Below are 20,561 nucleotides of genomic sequence, written 5' to 3' on the forward strand. Positions count from 1 at the left end.
TTCTTCAGGACACAGGTTGTTAACTTTAAAAAGAATGACTTTTTTTTTTTTTTTCTGGGAGAAAACAGGACTTGGGTTTCTGCTTGACAGCCTCGTTCAAAGTCCCAAACGAGACGAGATGGCTTCTTTAAACCCCCATGAAAATGCTGGACCTTGCTTCCCTCCCTCAGTGGCTCCAAACACAGACGGCACGGGAAGCTTTGGCGCGCGGTCCGCAGCTGGGCCTCGCTCTACTTTCACCCCGCATTCGCGGCTCGTTTGCGGCGTGCGGCGATGGCGGCGGCCCCCCGCAGGCCCGAGGCGCGCAGGCTGCGCGCCAGCCCCGAGCCAGCCCGCGCTGGGCGAGCGGCAAAAGGATCCATCCCGCGTCAGCGCCGTGGGCTTCCTCTGAACAGTGCAAGCGCCCATAAAGTAGCATTGTTTTTCTAAATAACGCTTTTAGCGAGGACCACAACTCCCAGCGACGCCTGACACGCAAATAAACTTCAGCGTCCCGGGCTTCCTCGGCACCTCGTCGGGGGGGCGCTGGGAGCCCCCCGCCGTTTCGCCGCTGCCTCGGGGGCCGCTGCCGCCCGCCCGCTCCGGCGGGGGCCGCAAAGGCTTCGCCCTCTCCCCGCGGCGAGGCCGCCCCGAGTCTCGGCGGCGCCGCCGGGCCCGGCCCGGCCTCCCCGCGCCGCCGGGCCGGGCCGGGCCGGGCCGGGCCGCGCCCCGCCAAGCAGGCCGGGGCGGGGGCGCTGCAGCTCCGGCCCCGGAGGAAGGCGGCCGGGCGCGGGGCCGGGCCGTGGGGCGGGGCGGGGCCGGGCGGGCGGAGAGGCGCGGCGCGGCGTCCCGTTAGAAGCAGCGCGGAGCCCGCGGAGAGCCCCACCGGCGCAGGAGGAGCGACCTGCCGTGCCCAGTCCGCCGGGAAGATGCCGAAAACGGTGGGTGCCGCCGGAGCGGAGCGGAGCGGGGGGCCCCGCCGCGGGGGGGCGGCTCTCGGCGGCGGCCGAGCGGGGCCGGCGCCCGGGGCGGGTGCGCGGGGCTGGGCGGGTGCGGCGGCGCCCGGGCCTGGCGGGGAGAGGACGGCGCCGCCCCGGCTGCCCGCCTCGCCCGCCCGCCGGCCCGGGGGGCTCTTCCCGCCGGGGCTCGCCTGCGTCCCGCCCGGCAGCGGCCGCGGCCGCCGCGGAGGGGGAGAGGAGCGGGGGAAGGAGGGAGCCCCGGGCAGCGCGGCGCGGGCCGGGCGGCGGGCGGGAGGGAGCGCGGCCGCCCGCCCCTCCATCTTGTGCTGCCCGGCCGGCCGCTCCCTGCCCTGCCGCCGCACCCCGCCCGCGGGGCCGGGCCGGGCGCGGGGCGGCTGCTGGGCCGGGGCCCCGCCTGGGCCGCGGCTGCCCGCTGGGGGCGGCGGGCTGGCTGGGCGACGGGCAGCGCCCGGCGGGGGCCGCCCCTCCTCTCCAAAATGTCCGGTGGGGCCGTGCCTGCCGCCCCGGGGCTCGGGGTCCCTCCCCGGGGCTCGGGGTGCGCCCGCCTCGGGAGGGCGTGCGGCGTGAAGCTGTCTGCAGCCTGACGGGGAGCTGGTTAGTTCTATGGCCGCCTCTCATGTGCTCTGTGAAGAGGAGAAGTTGGGGTTTTCACAACTTGTAATTAGTCAGCTTGAGTTGCTAGGGAGCCTTGTCCCAGCTTGACTCGAAGTATTTCTTGGCTGGAGAGATCTTAGTACTTCAGAAAGCCTGGTCAAGTCTGTACTTGACTCTCCTCCTCGCAGCAGGAGTTCGGTGACGAATGAGGAGCATGGGGTTTTTCCATTTAATTTCCCCTGGTTGGAGTAGAAGAATTGGCCCTAGCCCTTCATTGATAAAACAGGAAGGGGCAGGCTGGAAGGCTCTGGATGTTTCCTCACTGGGAGTGATCTGAAATGGCCTAAGAACATCTTATGTTTAAGCTAAGAGTCTGTGGTTTACATAAAGGAGAGAAAAAAAAAAAAAACCTCTAAACAAAAACCCACCCCTGTGCAAGTGGAAGTTGAAATGGAATCCACCCTGATTTTTTTTTTCTACAGATAGTTTAATTTTATTACTTTAAAATAGATACTAAATGCCTATTTGACTGACTTCTGCTTTTCCTGCTGTCTTAAATGCCAGCTCTCTGAGACAATAGCTGGATTTTTTTTTTTTTTAAACATCAACATCTTAAAGGATATCAAACTCAAGCCACTTAAACGTTAAGACAGTATTTTCTGAAGCTTTCGAAAGGCCTTTCTTCAAACATCAGCAATGATTAGTGAAGATTTACTTAAAAAAAAAAAAAATACGGGCAACAAGTTAAGCAAGATTAACAGAAGTAGCTCAGGTTAGGGGACTTATGCGTAAAATGCAGTTGAGACCTTTTAGCTACAGAGTTTGTTAGCCAGAGAGTTTACGGTTGTAATGAGTGACTTCTTTTAGTGTGAATCAGCCAAGAGATCCTGAAGGTGTTGAAGAGACGCTTATGAGGCAGGGTTCCCACTACCAGGCTGCACCAGAGGTTGGGACACGGCCCTGCAGGGTGCCCGCTGCAGCCGCTGTGTCTGCCGACACACGCGGGGCTGGATTCGCCTTCTCCCTCTGCTGCTCTCTGGTTCTGACAGAGCAGTTCTGCTTTCGGAGCTCTTAAAAACTGGAACAGATAAAGAAATGCAAGTGCTTTGCTACGGCGCCATGTATTGCACACCGCAGATTCCGCAGAAAGCGGTTCAAGTGTTTGGGCCTGTTGAGGTGCAGAGCTGCAGGCCTCCTGCTGTATCAGCCTTTGGTTTCCTGCCCCATCTGCCCTAGTTGCAGGCCCAACTGAAATAATATTTTAAACATTATTTCTTGAGCTGTGGTTTGCAGGAACAGGATATGCTGGCATAACTGTGTAATCAGTTCTTCATGTGAAAGAAACAGGACTACTAGTGTGCTAGCTTAAGATTTGTTAATAGCTACTTAACTAACAAAACAGTAAAATGCAAGTGACTTTCCTCAATTAAGGTCAAATGTGGGTGAAACTCGAGCAGTTAGATGTAGCTATACATGGGCTTCATCACAAAAATAAATCCATTGTGAAGAAGGCAGATGGAGGAAATGTTCCAGGGAACAGTTCTGGCTGGGCAGGAAAAACATTTGTGTCTGAAGTGTTTGGTAGCTCTTATCATTCATCTCACCAAGCTTACAGAACATGCTGCTGCGTGGCTTGAGCAGCAAAACCTGTTGAGTTCTGAGTCCCTACTCCTCCTTAAGCTAGGCTAAATGTTAACACATGTAGCTAGAGATTGCTGTTTTGTTACACGAGGTTTGCCACAAGTGGCACTATGCTTTGCTGCACTATTAATAGGACTTCAAGATTAACTCTGGTAACCTTTGAACTACGGGCACATGATTTGCTGTTGTGAAGTGTGGTGTCTGCACAACTGGGGGCTTTGGTTGCTGGAGGCCTCGTAGGCTACGTAGAAAGTCCGTCATGGATCGGCCTGCTGATCCTGCCATGCTTTCCACAGGAAAGCTTCACTGTTTTATCTAGAGTGATGTTTTAGTTAAGCAACCAACTCTGGTTTATAATTTTTTTTGTTCTGAAAAGTTTGCAAGATGCAAACAGTTAAAGCACATGCCAAAGAGGGCATATAATTCCCCCTCCCCCTTTGTATTGCAGAGGGGTGGAAGTAGTTGAATGCTAAAACGCCCATTGTCAAGTTCTGAAAAGTCCCCCGGTTGTGAGAAGTCTGTGTATTGGCCATGATCTCATGCTTACTGACCAGTGCACTGAGTCATTTCAGGCTGGGCAGAGCTGGAAGTCACACTCAGTTCCACATCCTGATAGAAGGGAATGAGCTGTCATGTTGATGGCTAGTCCAAGCCCCGTAGTTAATCACTTGAACTTCAGTGTTACAAAAACCGTTGCAGTTGGAGGAGTGGGAGGGAAAGCCATCTTTATTTATACCAGTCATGCCCATTTAATGGGCTGATACTTTACTGTCTCTTTAGCTACTAGAAAAAGCAATGTTTCTGTATCAGGATTCATTAACTATTTTGCCTATGAATGTATTTACTTTATGGCTCTAAGAATGGATAGGCCACTGGACTTGAAATGTGAGCATGTCGTGTATGAGGGGTGTATTCTACTGTCCTGTCACTAGGACTTGAGCAGTTCTATTTTAAGTAATGTAGTGTTTACTCGTAGAGAAATTAGTTTAATCAGAGCTAATCTCATGAATACAGAAAGCTTCAAACTAAGGTATAATAAAGTTTGGACTCCTCTTATTGTATCGGCAGAACTAAGTGTTTCTCTCGATGCTCAGAACGTAAGTCTTCAGGTTTCTAGGGCAAAGTGTTACTGCAGAGAAGATCAACTTGGACAAGCGTGAAGTCTTCAGCACAGAAGAATAGCAAGATTCATAGGTCTCAGCTCTGTGATGCTATTTAAGATTTTTAAAAAAAGTCTTTTCTGCTGTTGCCTCTTCCCTTAATACTTTCTAAAACTCAGTGTAGCAATATCCATTAGGGCCTTCGGGGACCCTGTCTGTACCTTAAATTGATGGTCTTTGGTACTTCTGGGCCTTCCACGTTAAACAGGGAGTTTAAAGAATACCATTGATAAATTAGCATTCGCTTTGTTTTTAGATACTGGTAAACTCTTGCTTCACCTTCTTACAGCAAGCCTTGCGCCTGGCTGTCAGTGTTGTGCGGAGAACATCGGTTACAGCGGCTTCAGACCGTAGTGCGTGAGAACTGTTCCGAGTGCCTGATCCGAACTGGTAGTCGCGATCCAGTTCTTAAACTTTAATGTGACAGTGTTAGGCCTAAGAGCGCTTATCATACCAGAGGTTTGAGGAGATTAAAAGTGTTAGTCGAGTCCATCCTTTTGGTTTTGACCTCTTGATTTGTTGCTTGAGGCAGATGAGCAAGAGGCAGGTTGGTGAGGTGCACGCAATAAAAGGAGCCCAAGGAAAGCTTTAGATCTGCTGCTTCTGCTGTGGAATCCTGCGGGGAAAAGAGTGCCTAATACCAGGGCTTGGTTGTCACGCTTCTTGCGAATATCCTGTCCCCTCAGCGTTTGCAGGCAGTGCCTTTTCTGGACCTGCAAGGGGCTGCAGCACTTTCCTTGGGGTGACTCTGCCTCGTCTGATTAATCGCCCCGAAGGTTAATTACAGCTCTTGCTTTTCTCGTGAGGATAGTTCGTAAGATGTCTTAATATGGACTCCTTTTTTTGACAGGAAATGGCATCGCTGCCTCTAGAGGAAACGTGTTTCGGTTGTTTTATGTATAATGTCTGGTCTGAAGTGGAATCCTCCCGCGCAGAGCCCACTGAAGTCCCTAGGTAGCTACATGAAAGACGGCTGATAAACTGAAACCGCAGGACTGAAATGCCTCCTGTCGCAGCTTCTGGCGAAGCTGGGTGTGCAGGGGGAGCAGGAGCAGGACCCTCCCGGGTTGCTGGGCTCTGCGCGTCCTTGCTGAGCGACTGGCCCCTTTCCCAGAGAAGCCCCTCTGGAAGAGGTAGCTCTGGCCCCGCTCCAGGCTCTGAAGGGAACTGACTAAAAGCTTCCTCTGGCTACGTCATCTCCTGGCCTCTTTCCTGCCTTGCTGCAGCTCAAACAACCTTATTTGGCTGACGACTTTTTTCTTTTTCTTCCCCTTCTCTGCAGTGAGAGGGCCTCCCTGAATTTGCACAATAAAGCTGTTATCTGTGCTTAATCGCTGTTCTGAGGACTACAATGGGGTCTGCTTGAAAACGAGTTCCACGATCTCCACGCTAACTCCTTGCCCCCCCTCCCGGTGCCTTGGTTGTCTGTCTGCTAAATGATGATACTAGAAATCGGCATCACCCTGCGAGGAGTCTCTGCTGTTGCAGACACGCTGTCGGAAAAGAGGAAATCCCTCCCTGCCCGGGAATAATCGAGGGCAATTAACTGATGTAAATTAAGAGCACTAGTAAGCAGCCAGTTAATTGCTTGCTTTTCCCTAGGGGTGTTTGGGAACAGCAGGAATTTGCATAGTGCAGCCAGTAATACAGCATCAAAGGAGTTTGTTTTTATCCCATCTGAAGCTTCTAAAGCAGGCTGAAGTCCCTAGATTCATGGAAGGCTACTCTTTTGGGCAAACCTCTTTGAAACACTTCTGTGGCTGTTTCTTGGTGGAGCATTCAAGTGTTTCGGAAGTTGTGGGCACAGAACCCACCCTTCTGACTCCAGTAGCTAATGCTGACTCTTACTGTAATGTTTAAAAGATTGTGCAGCCAATACTTGGCAGGGATATAGGAAGAGACAGTCACTGGCAGGCTTGGTGGTTATAAACAGGATCAGCTGCAACTGTTTGGAGGTTTAAAACGTGAAATTGCAGAGGTTTGAGCCTTATCTTGATGAGAGACAACTGTGGATACGTAGGTGGGTGCTCTGGTGCTGCTTCCTTCCTCTGCAGCCATGACCGGAGACTGCACGAAGGGGTGAGCCTCCAGTGGAGCACTGGGGCAGGCAGAAACTCCTGGCCGTTGTGTAGCGGCTTGTTGAGCTTGTATTAAATGGGGAGAAAACACTCCTTGAAGAGATTTTTTTTTTTTTAATGGTATACTCCTGCAAAATGCTTTTTCCTAGTTGTTCCAACATCTCTGAAGCTGTAGTTGTTCTGAGGAACCTATTCAAAAATACAAACTTTGGATGAAGGAATGATGGTTGGTTCTCGTCCCATTCCCAGGCTAAGAAATAGGAGTGTTTGGCCGTGCTAGGTTTCTCTCTCTTTGGCGGTGGCTGGTTGATGAATAGCAACAGGCAAAGGCACAGGGGTGCCCCTAAAGGAGGAATGAATGAAAACGCTCCGAATCTGATCTGCTCTGTAGGGAAACGTGCAATTAGGCAAGAATGAGATGACGGACTAGGAGGGGGAAGAGACAGACTCCTTTCTCTGCCAGCAGTGATTCTGTGTAGAGAAAAATGAAATCTCAGAAGAGATCAGAAAGAGGATAACTGAAGTAGTGAATAAGAATGGCATGGTATGCGTGGTCCAGGCTGATCTATGCTCTCTTGCCTGTTTCTAGCACTCTTGGTCAATTTGTTTTGTAGAGGAAGGCTACTCAGGAGAAGAGACTTCACTGTGCTGGAGTGTGAATGCTGTAAAACCTTCTTGTTTTTGTTTTTTTTTCTTCTTTTTTGGGGCGGGAGGGGAAGGGGGTTAAGTCGATGTCAGAGAATCTTGCGTGCAGCAAATTGGAGAACTGCTATTCTGCGATTGTATGCCTTCCTATGTTCTCCAGGTATTTTCTTTTTAAAGCAAAACTGATGACTTCCTGCAGCCATGAACCGTTCTTGTCTGTCTGCGTATCACTGATTTGTCCTCTTCTCCTTAGTAAGCCCTTATGACTCGCAACATTTTTTCTCTCCGGACTGGGAGACCTAGTTATGGTGGGGAAGTGACTAAGTACAGGAAAAATCTGCCATCGCAGTCTGATCAATCACTTAGTCACACCATTTAATAAATGTATTTGGCTTTATATAACACAGGCTAATAAAGCACAGAATTCTGGGCTAAATCTTTCCTTGCCATAGCCTTTAAACTGTACTGAACTTGACTCTCCAGTGTTAATTCTATGCTTGGTTACAGTGCAAAAAATGAGCTGCCAGACAAATTATTAGGGTGAAGTGTCAGGGCTCTCAACATCCCCCACCCCCCAGAGGTGTGGCTTTTTGTTCATAATGTCTCTAAGAATAATAAGGTATAATTTTTTTCACCCTCTGAGTATGTTATTCTGGAATAATGAATTAAAAAAAGTGTCTATTTCCTGAGTACGCTAAATGTCTTTTCAGGCTGGCTGCTGGATGGAAAAGAGGGTTCTGGTTGCATGATTTTTTTTTTCTCTATTAAAATCCAGAACTTGATATCACCCTAACATGACCATAGTTCACAGGACTTGCAGAATGGCAGCAAATGGTTCGGAAGGCACTCTGTAAGGAAGTAAGGCAGTTCCACTGCTGACAAATTCAAGCAATATCAAGCTGCCCAATAAAAAAGTGGTGATACAAAACCCACACAATACTTTGTGGTCCAATGCATCCTCGTGTATGAAAACAATCCTACTAGTATGGCAACTCACTAGCAACTGTGGAGTTCCAGTTAGAAATGATAGAGAAGGAGGGATTTGTACATATGTATTAAAAGTAAGGGTTTACTTACAGATCCGTTAAACAGACACTTGAATGAATGGTTGACCTGTTCATATGCAAGATAGCGAGAGGCGTATGGCATAGAAGTCTTTGTACGGACATCTCTAGAAATGCTTCCTCCCTGTGTGCAAGAGGTGGCTCTTGCAGAAGTTGACCAATGGTGAATCTGTTCGGGAAAACTGACTAAGAACTGGTGCTCCAGATACTGTGGAGGTTTTGTTTTTTGTGTTTTGGGTTTTTTTTTTTAGGGTTAGCAAAGTAATGCTGACCGTTGGTCAAGAAAGGGTCAGCGAATCAAAATCTTTCATAAAAGGGTAATAATAAATATGCGTAATACTTATTTCAGTTGTATGAAGATGTTCTAAATTGAACTTAAGCTAAAAGAAAACTTCCACTCTCGTCCTTCCCCTTATTTTAAACAAGAATTTTCATCTGCCATCATGTTGGATATTGGAGGCATGGATATAGTGTCAGATATGCTAACTTATTTTCTTGGTGAGTTTCTTCTCGCTTTCATATTGTATCTTGAACATACAACTTCAAGGTGGTTAGAATAGCTTTCTAAAGCTGGAAAGTTAAAGGTTCTTGGTGAACTTGGTTTCTGTAGCTTCTTTCAAAGGAGATAAAATGTTTTTCTGTCTTAGGATGGGTAAGAGCTTTTAACTTTTGAGAGATTTTGTCCTGTAATGAAACTACTTTCTGTTTAACATGCCTGCAATATGCAAATAGTAGTTTTTATCTTTGTTGAGCTCTGAAAGAAATAGATAGGGCTGTCGATCACAACCTCTACTTAGAGTAGAATATTTCAGTTGGGAGGGATGTACAACAATCATCTGGTCTGACTGCCCGACCCCTTCAGGGCTGCCCAAAAGTTAAAGCGTGTTATTCAGGGCATTGGCCAAATGCCTCTTCAACGCTGACAGGCTTGGGGCATCGACCACCTCCCCAGGCAGCCTGCTGCAGCGTTTGACCACCCTCTGGGTAGAGAAGTGTTTCCTCACGTCAAGCCCGATCCCCCCCTGAGGGACGCAGCTTGGGCGCAGCTTGGAGCCGTTCCCAGGCTCAGAGGATCCCGGGGAGATCCTGGATCCCAGGGAGAAGAGCTCAGCCCCTCCGTCTCCACGTCCGCCCCTCAGGAAGCTGCAGGGAGCAATGAGGTGGCTGCTCAGCCTCCTTTTCTCCAGACAGACAAACCCAGGGCCCTCAGCCGCTCCTCGCAGGCCGTGCCTTCCAGCCCTGTCACCAGCTGTGTTGCCCTCCTCTGGACGTGTTCAAGCACCTTAGCATCCTTTTGAAATTGTGGGGCCCAGAACTGCACATAGTACTCTAGGTGAGGCTGCACCAATGCTAAATAGAGCAGGATAATCCCCTCTCTTGACTGGTGGCCATGCTGTGTTTGATCCATGCCAGGATGCGGTTTGCCCTCTTGGTGCCGGGGCACACGGCTGGCTCCTATTGAGCCTGCTGCCAACCAGCACCCCCGATCCCTTTCTGCAGGGCTGCTCCCCAGCCACTCCTCTCCCAATTTAGACTTGTGCCTGGTGTTACTCTGTCCCAGGTGCAGAATCCTGCATTTATGCTTGTTAAATTTCATGCTGTTGATGATTGCCCAATGCTCCAATCTGTCTAGATCCCTCTGCAAGGGACATCTCCCTCAAGAGAGTTAACAGCACCTTCCAGTTTTGTATCATCAGCAGACTTGCTAATGGTGCATTCAACTTGTGTATCCAGATCACTGATAAATATATTGAACAGAACTGGCCCTAGGGTTGAGCCTGGAGGAGCACTGCTGGCGACTGGTTGCCAGCCGTATGTAGCCCCATTCACCGCATCCCTTTGCCGCCCAGCCAGTTCTTCACCCAGCGTGCCGTGAACCTGCTCATCTCACAGTTGGACAACTGGTCCGGAAGGATGCTGTGAGGGACAACATCAAAAGCTTTGCTAAAATCCAGAAAAACTAAATCTACTGCCTTCCCCTCATCCATTAGGTGGGTGACCTTATTGTAGAAGGATTTCAAATTAGTTAGGGCTTTTCCTTTGTGAACCCCTGTTGACTGTGCCTGATGACTGTATTGTCCTTTAAATGCCTTTCAGTAGTGCCCAATTACTTGGTTAATCTAGTTAATATCTGACCACTAAAACAGATCTTCTAGTAACTGTATGTCAGGAAAGCAAAATTGCCTGGAAAGCTGGATGGGTTGAAAGAAACTTGCTTGTATCGTAGCTTATTGTGCAGCTGAGACAATAGAATACTCGGTGTCTAAGCAATAATAACGTGCAAAATCATGACACATGATGTGGTGTGTGTGGTTTGTGTGTGTGTTTTGGTTGGGTTTTTTGTTTGTTTGTTTTTTAAAAAAATGAAGTTGTCTTTTAGGGATGATACTAGATTACATTACTCATTATATTTGTATGTTCCACTAAGTTTTGTTTGACAGCATTCATTGATGGAGACGCTGCCCAGCGTGCATAAGAAGGGTGTTGCTTTTCTAGTTTACAGTTTGTAACTACTATATGTTACATACCAAATGTGAAGATAACTCTGTGCTCTGGGAGACGAAATCAAAAGCTTAAGTATCAATAACTAGTTTGCCAACGTCTGGTTATTTCATTTGCCCCTACATATGTCTGTATATTAAGGAAACTTAATCACTTTTGGAAGGGTGGACTGGTTCGCTTCATTGGTTTTATTGGGTAGATAATGAGAACTTTAGCTGGGATGTATTGAATCCAGGGTCTGGCTGCATTCAGTGCTCTGCGGCTACAGTTATCCTCAGTGAAAAATCAGGATCTGAACTTAAGCTCAAGCTGAGAAACCTTTCTTCTGCTTCTGAAAATGTGCTGTGTAAGCAACTAGAATTTTGTTGCAGTATCTGTATTTTTCACCAAGAAGCACTCAACATGTGAATTTGTTTGCATTGGTGAAATACAGGAAGCGGAGAGCAGTAAAATGATTATGTTCTAGGCGATATCCACAATCTCCTGGAGAACCAGAAGCTGCTGTATGAACGAACTGTTACATGACTGCTCATTTTGTGAGCTGCCTCAAAAACTGTAAGGTTACTGGTAGCTTGAATAATGGGGTCAGAAAAACCTTGTATTACTTATAATACCTAAAAGCTCTGAGCCCGTGGTTGGGAAGGTGGTGGGCTTTGAGAGTGTTTCTATTCAGCACCATAAAACACTTTATCACTAAACCAAGAAAATACTTGAATAAGCAATGCATCTTAGTCCTCCAGCTCCATTGTGCTGCCTTTGTTATGGGAGCTGGACTAAACTTACCCTTTCCTGGAGTACTGAGATGACATGCTTTCCTTGCTGCTACAGCATTAGTGCTTTGCTCCAAAAAGCAAGCAAGCAAGCAACGAGCCTCTGTTAACCTGAACTTGGTGTTCAAAAAATCCAAAAGTGTTTACTGCCTGCTGATGTAATCTTTTTTTGGCTTAAAAGGCTAAACTGCACCTCAAACTGATGGTATTCTGACGCAGCCGTGACAACCTGGGAAGCAGTCAAGTTCTAGCAATAAGTTCCTGAAGACTCAGAATTTCTTACTCTTCGCTTAATGACTTGCTGCTCCAAGTGTTTTAGGCTACATGAAATCTATAGACAGCAATGTCTTCTGCACTGATGGGCACAATGCATACCAAGGCTGTTGTGGTGACAGCCATACACATACGGAAGCGAGTTAAAGCTCAAAAACCCCCAAGCTGTTTTGGTTTTTTTTCTGCTTTATGTTGGTCTGTGGTTTGTTACTAACATGTTAAAGGTTGACTGCAAGCTGCAATGCCATGTATCATGCTCAGTTTAATACCCCTTTGCACACCCGACAGAATAGGGTAGAGATCTTTTTCCAATGAGGATATGTGTCAGCATCTTCAGCTGTGAGAACATATCACTGTAGTGTCTGTCTTGAATCTCTCTATCAAAAGACAGAGCAAATGGAAGGACTAAGTAACTTCCAAATCGCCAAAAGATCAGTCAGCTGAAGATGAGATGTCCTGAACAATACATGCTTCAGCATCATAACAGGAAATAGGACGCTATCTTCGTGTTTCTTCTGACAAATGCTAAGTAATCAAGTAGAAATCTGACAGAAGGCTGTCCTGCTTCTCCTTTGCTACTTCAGTTCTGACAAATTTAATATACAGGCTTTGTTGCTTGCTCTGTACTTGTTTCACCTCCGTGCAAAGTCTCTTCTGCTTCTAAGCACCAGATGTAGCTTAGAGGAGGTGACTAGCCGCTTCTCCCATGGCTAAGCTTTGAAAGTGTCTTTCATTCATACTGCAAAAAAAGCTGGTTGGTGGGTGCCTCTTCTTTTTATATAGAACCCCTCAAATTGCTATAAGGTATTTCAAATTTAAGATTCACTGCATCATAGCTTGCTTCTCAGTAAGCTGGTTCCCTCACTGTGGATGAGGGGTGCATGTTACGTGACTCTTCCCTTCGTATCCTGGGACTGTGTGCTGCATTACTTTGTCCTTTCAAGTTTTTCCTTATCTCCTTGCAAATGACTATGTGCAAATGCTTTGGTCTCGGGGAAGTCTGGCATAGAGGACTTTGCAGTGAAATACTTTTACAATATTCTAATGACAGCTTGGATTTGGCAGTGTTTGGAAGGATTTGAAAATAATTTGGATCTGAGGGGATTCTGACAGTCTTGTAAACCAAGTGATTTCATTGATCTGCCATTCCCTTAGAGAAAGATGGGTTATTAGATGCATTAACATGGATCTATCTGTTTTCACTACAAGCCTAAGCACGAGTAGTTAGCTGCTCTTACTGCTCCTGGAGTTCTGGAGATGTGCAGCTGCGGGTGAGGTATCCGCATGCAGGAGCGTTGAAGGAACCCCGGGCTTTGATCAAAGTTGAATTAATGCCTGCAAATCCTATGCTGCTGTTCCTTAGCATATGGAAAAAACTGAAAAAAAAATCACAAAAAGCAACCCTGCACAGCAGGTCTGAAAAAGAGCTAAGCTCTCAAGTTGACTTACGAATGCTCCTTGCAGAAGGTTACTTTGCAGGCTCCCTGCCTCTGGTTAGTCCAGTAAGTTTTACTGTTTGCTTTCATACGTTATATTTGCATGTATGTTGACTTACACAGGAGATGTACTCAGCATCTGGCTATTTCTCTTCCTACTACTTGGTTGTGTTTCTCAGTTTTAACCTCCAGCTTCAGGAAGACCACTAACAGTTTGGCTTATCTGTATGTTTGGCTGCATAAAGATAGACCATAGCATCTCTGTTTGTAGAGGAGGTTTAAAGGATCTAAATATTGAAACTGCAAATGGTGTAAGGAAATTGCTCCTGCCTGCTTGATGTAAGAAGTCAGTTTCCACCATGAGCATTATAAATGTTTAATGCAGGGTAGCTCCCCAACAGCCTCTGCGGACTTGTGGAATTATTGAAAAAGTTAAGCTGAGAGAGAACCCTAGAAGGCATCTGGTCCAGCCCCATGCTCAGAGCAAGGGCAATTTCAAAGTTGGATCATTTTCTAAGTTAGATTGGATTGTTCAGGATCTTGGTTTTGTTACAGTAGAACAATAGGTCTTGACAAAGATAACTTGAAAAGTACTGGAAGTTGCGAAGTATTGTGTAGGTGCCTGGAAGTTCTTTAACCTCATCTTCTGGAGTGCAGAGGCATGGAGAAAGTAAAAGATCTAGTCAAGTATAATGATTAAAAACTATCAAAAGCAAACCCTTTTTTAAGGAACACTTAATGTAAGGCCAGTTACTTGTGAGTACAGCTATGTTATGTGTTGTGTTTGCTGGTACAGTTGATCTGTGCTGGGTGTCTCTGGTTACTTCCAGGCAGCATCCTAAAAACGCTTTCCCCCACGAAGCTAGCATAGGCCAGGGTGATGTTAAGCCGCGGGAGCCCTGAGGCGGTATGTTACCGATGCATTTGATAGTTGCTTCTTAGCAATGCTTATAGCGCTGTTTCAGAACATGCAGCCCTGTAGCAAACTGGGAATAGCTTGACTCCGTAGCAGTTGCTGGAAGTCTGAGGCTTTATTCTGTTCTTTAAATTGTGACTCTGTCTCTCTGCAAAACTGTAGAGACAGCTACAGCCTTTAACTCAAGTCCAACAGATACAAATTACGTTCAGGTAGCTGTAACTTTTTTTTTTTAATAGACTTTGTGAGAACATCCTGAAAGATTAAAGAAGAAATACTCTGGAGTGGAAGTGGTAATTAAGTGTTTTCTTATATTAAAAAAAAAAAAAAAGCTTCCCCCCCCCCCCCCCCCCCTTCAGTTTAGTCAGGCCTTCTGTGAAAGGCTACATGATGCAGAATGTTATTTATTTTTGCATCTGAAATGGTCTAAGTGATACCCTCTACTATGGCTGGTTTTTAACTGCTTGGTCTCATGCTGTGTGCCTGATCTATAGAATGTCCAACTATCATCTACCCTTAATTCTGTGCATTGTAAGGGTGGTACGTGATGGACCTGTATTTATAAGGAAGACATGTTTATAGATCTTACTTAACCACTGGGGTTCCTGGGCATTTAGCAACATCTTCATGCATGCATCTAGGTCTCAAGTGATAACTGTAGTTTATCAGGCATTCTTTTCAAATAGCCCAATTTCAAACAATGTATTTCAAAAGGTGTATGAATATGAACTCGAGAGTGTGCATTTAATTGCAGCCTTTAACAAACTAGATCAACTTGGTTGCATGTTTGAGAGCTTTGATGGTTTGCTATCACTGTAAAGTTTTGCTCCCATCTGTGTGTTCCTGCCTTGCGCTGCCTCAGATAGTCCAGCTCAATAGCACATCACTTCTGTTCTCCTAGCTCAGCAGAAAACTGGGTTAATGGCATGTGCGGCTTGATGAGGGATAAATCTCGCCAAGGGGTTATGTATCAGGGCTACTGCAAAGGATAAAGTAGGAGTGCCTGGGAGTGAGGAATAAGTAGTTCAATAGCTTGGCCCATCTTGTCCAATTGTACCCAAAAAGCCATTTTACACTCCCTTTAATCTGTGCCAGTAGCAGTGCCCCTGTGTCAATGTAGTGAATGGAGCCAATGAAATGGTTCTGCTGGAAAAAATAACAGATGAGCTATTCTCAGCCTGATTCATTCTTTGGTCCTGCTTGGGGCGTAGTTACGGAGTGCTAACATGAACCCGAAGGCGGCAGTGGGAGGGTGGAGGCCGTTTGGGATGGTTTGCCGTGGCGGGGGGACCGCACCCTGCCTGTGCTGGCACTGCGCCGCAGCTCCTGAGCGGCTCCGCGCCCCTGGGGAGCCCGCTGGGACACGGCTTCTGCGTATCCTGGTGGTGTAGCCGCTCTCCTCTATATTAGGGAAACTCAAGTGCTTGAACTGGATGGAGCTTAAAATAACAAAAGGTACTTCAGAAATCACAAGCTGGTCTTTTTATAAACTATGTACAGTCCAAACAGAGCTATTTAAAACCTAAAATAGGTTGGTGGTGAGGGAAGCAAATGGTGGGGGGGAAACTGAGTATTAAAAATCAATGTAGAACTGAGCCGTTTCAGGGAAATCCTGCATTTTGGGGAACCATGACCTAAACAGATACGAAAAAGCAGCCAGCCCAAATGAGACCCTGTACTGAAAGGAAGTTGCAGGATTTGTCTAGCTCACTGGAAATGATAAAACTGAAAATCACAGGATGATGAAACAGCTTTACCTCACACTTGACTGTGCCTGCAGTTAAATTTGGAGGGATGGCTCATAGTCTGGGCAGTCAGCTCCCACAGTAAGGCTGTGTTCTAGCTCCTCGAAGTCTGGCTATTGTTCAGACGCCCAGTGAGCGCTGTGCGCTGGCCAAGAACTTGACGTGCCACACCCAGGCAGTGCTTCGGCCGCTGAAACAGGCAGCCCTGTGTTCGGCCGCCCCTCTCGCGGCCGGTGAGCCGAAATGCTAGGTGTCTCTTGGTTGAAGAACAGAAGCGTGTGAAACAGATAAGCGTGCTTCTGACTCGCTCATCCAAACACGAGAATCCTTTGGAAGGACGAGCTCAGTCACAGCAGTTATCTTCATGCTCTCTTCCCTATGGAAAGTCTCTTGAATGATAAGCAGAGCGTCTGAGCATAGCTTTTTTTATTTGCCCTCAATTCCAAGTTACCTCTAAAACAATTGTCAACTGCAGGTGAATTTAGAGACCTTTACCTAGGGAACGAGTATTTTGTCTATTAGCTCAGGAACCTCAAGTACCGACTGTGCATGCGGTGCCTCTGTGCAGCTCACACTTGTCTTGTTAGCATCCTGTCTTGATCTTGTTTTGAGCCCCTTCCAGCAAAATAGCTGCTTGTAATTTTGGCAGACATCCACTGGATGCTAGGCTTGGAAAGCTTATTGGCTGTCTGGAAATGCATCCTGGCTACCAGGCTTGTCTGCTTAACCCCTTGAACTGGGTCTTTGCGGCTCTTAAACGGTACTGGGAAATCCCCTGCCTTTGGAATGAGGCTTGGGAGGGAAGAACTAGACTAAGGCAAGCGTAGGGGTGGGGGGAAAGCTGCCTGCTAAGAGTCTCCTCAGAAAATCTGAAATGCTTCCCGTGGTGGGGGGGAGTGTTGGAACTATTCCGCTGGTTAAGCTACTGCGGGAGAAGCCAGGATCATAACACCAGTGTGCGGCCTACAATTTAAGGGGCGGGGGGGAGGTGGGGCACCAAATACTTGATTATAACCTGTGAATAGAATTGCCTAGGAGGGACACACAATAGGAATGTCACCCGTACCAAACATGCCCGCTGCCCTGCTGGCTGCCTTGAAGTTGAAGAGCTTTAGCTAGGGATGTGGTTAAGCTCAGACAGGTGAAGTACAACTGCCAACCCTCCTATTAGGGTGCAGAGGCCATAATAAGTGTATACTATTTCTCCAGAGAATAGGACCTTCTAACAGGCACAAAACAAATGGGTGTTTACAAAACAAAACCCAAAGCTACCCAAAATGTAGAAGTTGAATGGTGGCAACTGTACGTGGCTAGATTTTGCTTCGAGTTTTACCTCCTGATCTAGATGTTGTGGAAAAGGGGTCAGGGTTTTTCCCCACGATTTTTAATCTCCTTCTGGGTTTTGACTAGTAAAGGATGTTTTAAGTAGCTCAAACAACAGGTACAAAAATAGTTACTCTAAGGGCCTCTTTAAACTAGCTCTAAAGAAATGGAAAACGGCAACGTTAATGGCTTGGAACAGCTACAGGAAAGCAATGGGAGGTGCGTGAGGAATCTATTTATGAGAAAGGAAATGGCAAAAATAGAGGAATTGATCCATTGCACAAGGTTGTGAGTAAGTTGTGTAATAAGTGTCATACAAGTATCTGGACTTGACTGTAAATTTGGGGATCCACCCATGGCTTCTTTTACTGGCTTAGTACTCTCATTTTGCAGCTCTTTTGTCAAACTGAAACTTGTTTGCCCTCTGGACAGGGTGGCAAGCTGCTAGCAGCCACGGTGTTGAAACACCACTGGTAGGATGTGACTGCTTACTATCTGCTTGGTTGAAAAGGAAAGAATTATATTCAAGTAACTTTAACTTGGAAACATGTCACTAATGATTTTGGAAGCCATGCTATGTAGTAGGGGGTAGGGGAATTCCCTGTCTTTTTAATTGTTTTGTATGAATAACTTTGTAGTAATCTTATAAAGTAGAACTTTTAGTTCTGAAAAAGTTGCCTGCCCAAATCAGATCACTAATTAAATTGGGTAAGTGATGCTTCCAGCGTTCTACAATGCTGAGCTCTCCAACTTACTAAGAAGGATTGGCATAGCCCTGGCTTTGCATGGCTCTGCATTCTTGCATTACTAGTGTGTGCTCACTAGTGCTAATCAAAGAAGACGGCTCTGGACCTTTGAAACATTGATTATGAGAACTGAAAAGTTGGGGCAGGGTGGGTGAGCCAAGGCCTCTGAAGTAAGGCAACTGCAAATGCCAGCCCCTTTGCATAAGGAATAGGCTTTTTTGAAGCCCTCTTGTGAGCTCTGTGAATGTGGTTTGAAGCAGACCTCGTTTTTTAGAGAGGCTGTCCTTGGGGGTAATAAATCTGATTCTCCACTGCTTGAGGAGGAAAAAAGAAGTCTAGTTTATATAAAGGATGCCTGAAGTAGACTTCCTGACCAGATATGAGTAACTGATCTCTGGACTGACGGACGCGTGCTGCAGGGAGGGTCCCCTCAGGCTCACTCGGTCGCCCCGCGCTCGGCCGCCTCCGAATGCTAGGTGCTGATCAGCTGGGAGGGGGACTTCAGCACCGAGGTAGGTGTGCCTGCTCACACTTGGTCCCCAGAACCAGAAAAGCAACAAGGTACGGCTGTGTTGCTCTGCTCTGTGGGCATTACCTTTTCCAATGGCAGCAAGTGTCCTTGAGGAAACCGATTTGGTTTTTTCATGGGAACATTCCTGTTTACCACTGGCTGTATGGAAGAACTTTATTTTCCTTATCGCTGCGAGATGAGCAGTCTGAAATAATCTCAAAATAGTCTCTTGTGTTAACGGCCTAACCAATACATATTTGGGGCTCTGACATGACAGTATGACAGGGTTTATATTAGGATGAATCACTTGGTTTCCTTTTTGAAACTGACTGCTTTAGCATTGTATTTTGTACCAGATTTTTAGAGCCACCTCAGTCAATCTCTTCTCCTTACCCTTTTCAAGAATAGGGATGGGTTCTTTCAACCACTGGCTACCACGCCTGCTATAAACCCTGTCAGAAAACTTGTATAGAAAATGCTGTTGGAGTGGACACAGAATCAGTTTATTTTGAGCCCCTATGTTAATAAGGCAGAAATTCTCTGCTCCTCCAAGCTCCGCATGGGGCAGAGGTACTTCTAATAACTTCCATGTTAGTCACCAAGTGCTAGAAGAGTGGGTAACCTGCAGCGTAGCTTTTTAATGTGCTGTAACCAGCCTCCCCCCCGCCCCGTGTTAGTCAGTCAGCGCTACGAAGGTGAGTTTTGCTGCAAGTTACGGGCAGAGCGCTTTCTGCACTGGCCGCGCCCCTCGGTGTCGCTGCCGAAGCGCGGTAAGTGTGCGATGCACGCTTGTGTCGCAGGGCACGGCTGGCTTCCCGCAGCTCAGGCGCTCCCTCCTCCACCCTCTCTCAGTTCAGTTTCTGCAAGCAGACTCTTGAAAGCTGTGAACTTTCTCAGTCTTGCCTGCTGTTGCTGTGGCTGGCTTCCTGTGACAGCTTTTTCCTCTTGCTGTCCTCAGCGGCTTGGCTCCTGAAGCTGTGTGAAAGCTGCAGCGTGCTGCCCACGTAGGCCGGCTTGCCTTGCTGGGGACTAAGAGCAACCGGTGGAGGTGGAGGGGGGGACACAGCTCTGATGCGACTTCGTCAAGGTGTGGCTCCGCAGTGGTTGCTGAATCTAAGCTGGCTTGCTGCAGTGCTGCTTCACAGGGAAGGAGTAAGACCACGTGAGCGCGAATCTAGTTAGATTTAGCCTGATCGCTTCCCTGACCGGGCTTGCTGGTGCCGGTGTCGGAACAGGGCTGCGCAGCGAAGCTGCGCTGCAGCAGCTGCTCCTTCCCTGCCTGCAGACCAGCCCGCACCGCAGCGGAGCGGGGCACAGCTCAACACCTTCCACGGCTTCAGAGGGCACCGGAGCCAACAGAACTGCCTGTCCTTCTGGGATGTCAGCTGGTGGTGCCTTCTCCCAGCTCTTCTTCGGTTTCTTATTCAGACAACTTGCTCGTATATGATAATCATGCTGCAATTCAAGGGATTTGCTCTTTTATCATTTTTAGTTCAAATGCTGACCTAAGTATGAGATCTTATTGATGAGGTACTGCTCAGCCCTATCTGCCACTTGGTTTTAAACAAAGGAAGTTTGTTGATTTTTTTTTTTTTTAAGTGAACTTATTAATACGTGGTGTATTTGGGGTAGAACAGTATATTGCGTGTGTGGCTACAGGGCTCTGCATGTAAATCCAGTGGTTATGGACTCTCCTTGAGGACTCGGATCACATTTGTGATCTGTAGGTCAGTCAGCAGCAGTATCCACTTTCCAGTGGAATCTGGTGGATGCTGCCAGTTCCTCACGTTTTTGGTCTAGAGCCCAGTGATGTGTGTTTCATAGCACACTAGAGGTATGATCTCCATCCTTCTGCAAGAGGGGTGGTGGTGGGGATAAGGGAACAGGCCAGAAAAAATACTTGTTACTGAAGCTAGTAAGTGGAGCTTCTTTATGTGCTTCCAGATTACAGTTCTTGATGTCTCTGCCAAGCTGAATTCAAACCGTGGATGAGCCCATTAATTGAGATTGGAGTATCCAGGCCCTTGTTTCTTTTGTCGCTGGCTGCTTACAGAGAAGCCTGTCCTCCCTCTGCAGCTGGCTTTTAATTTAGTTTTATTATAGGTACAAACGGAAATTTCCCTTAGTAGATGACACTGAGCTGTGGAATTCAGCATAACAGTGGATGAAATGTTACTGTAAGGTTCATGTAAACCTGC

At 47.3% G+C, this 20,561-nt stretch overlaps 1 protein-coding gene across 1 annotated transcript in view; it reads left to right on the forward strand.

Moving 5' to 3' along the window:
• Positions 1–797: 797 nt before the first annotated feature.
• Positions 798–20,561, forward strand: part of MSN (moesin) — a 46,722-nt gene continuing 26,958 nt past the window's right edge. Inside the window, exon 1 of the mRNA XM_082322831.1 lies at positions 798–920. Coding sequence (XP_082178957.1) covers positions 909–920 — 12 coding nt within the window. The 5' untranslated portion in view covers positions 798–908. The remainder of the gene's footprint in view (positions 921–20,561) is intronic.

Source organism: Platalea leucorodia (genome assembly GCF_965183815.1).
Source record: "Platalea leucorodia genome assembly, chromosome: 10".
Classification (NCBI taxonomy): Eukaryota; Metazoa; Chordata; class Aves; order Pelecaniformes; family Threskiornithidae; genus Platalea; species Platalea leucorodia.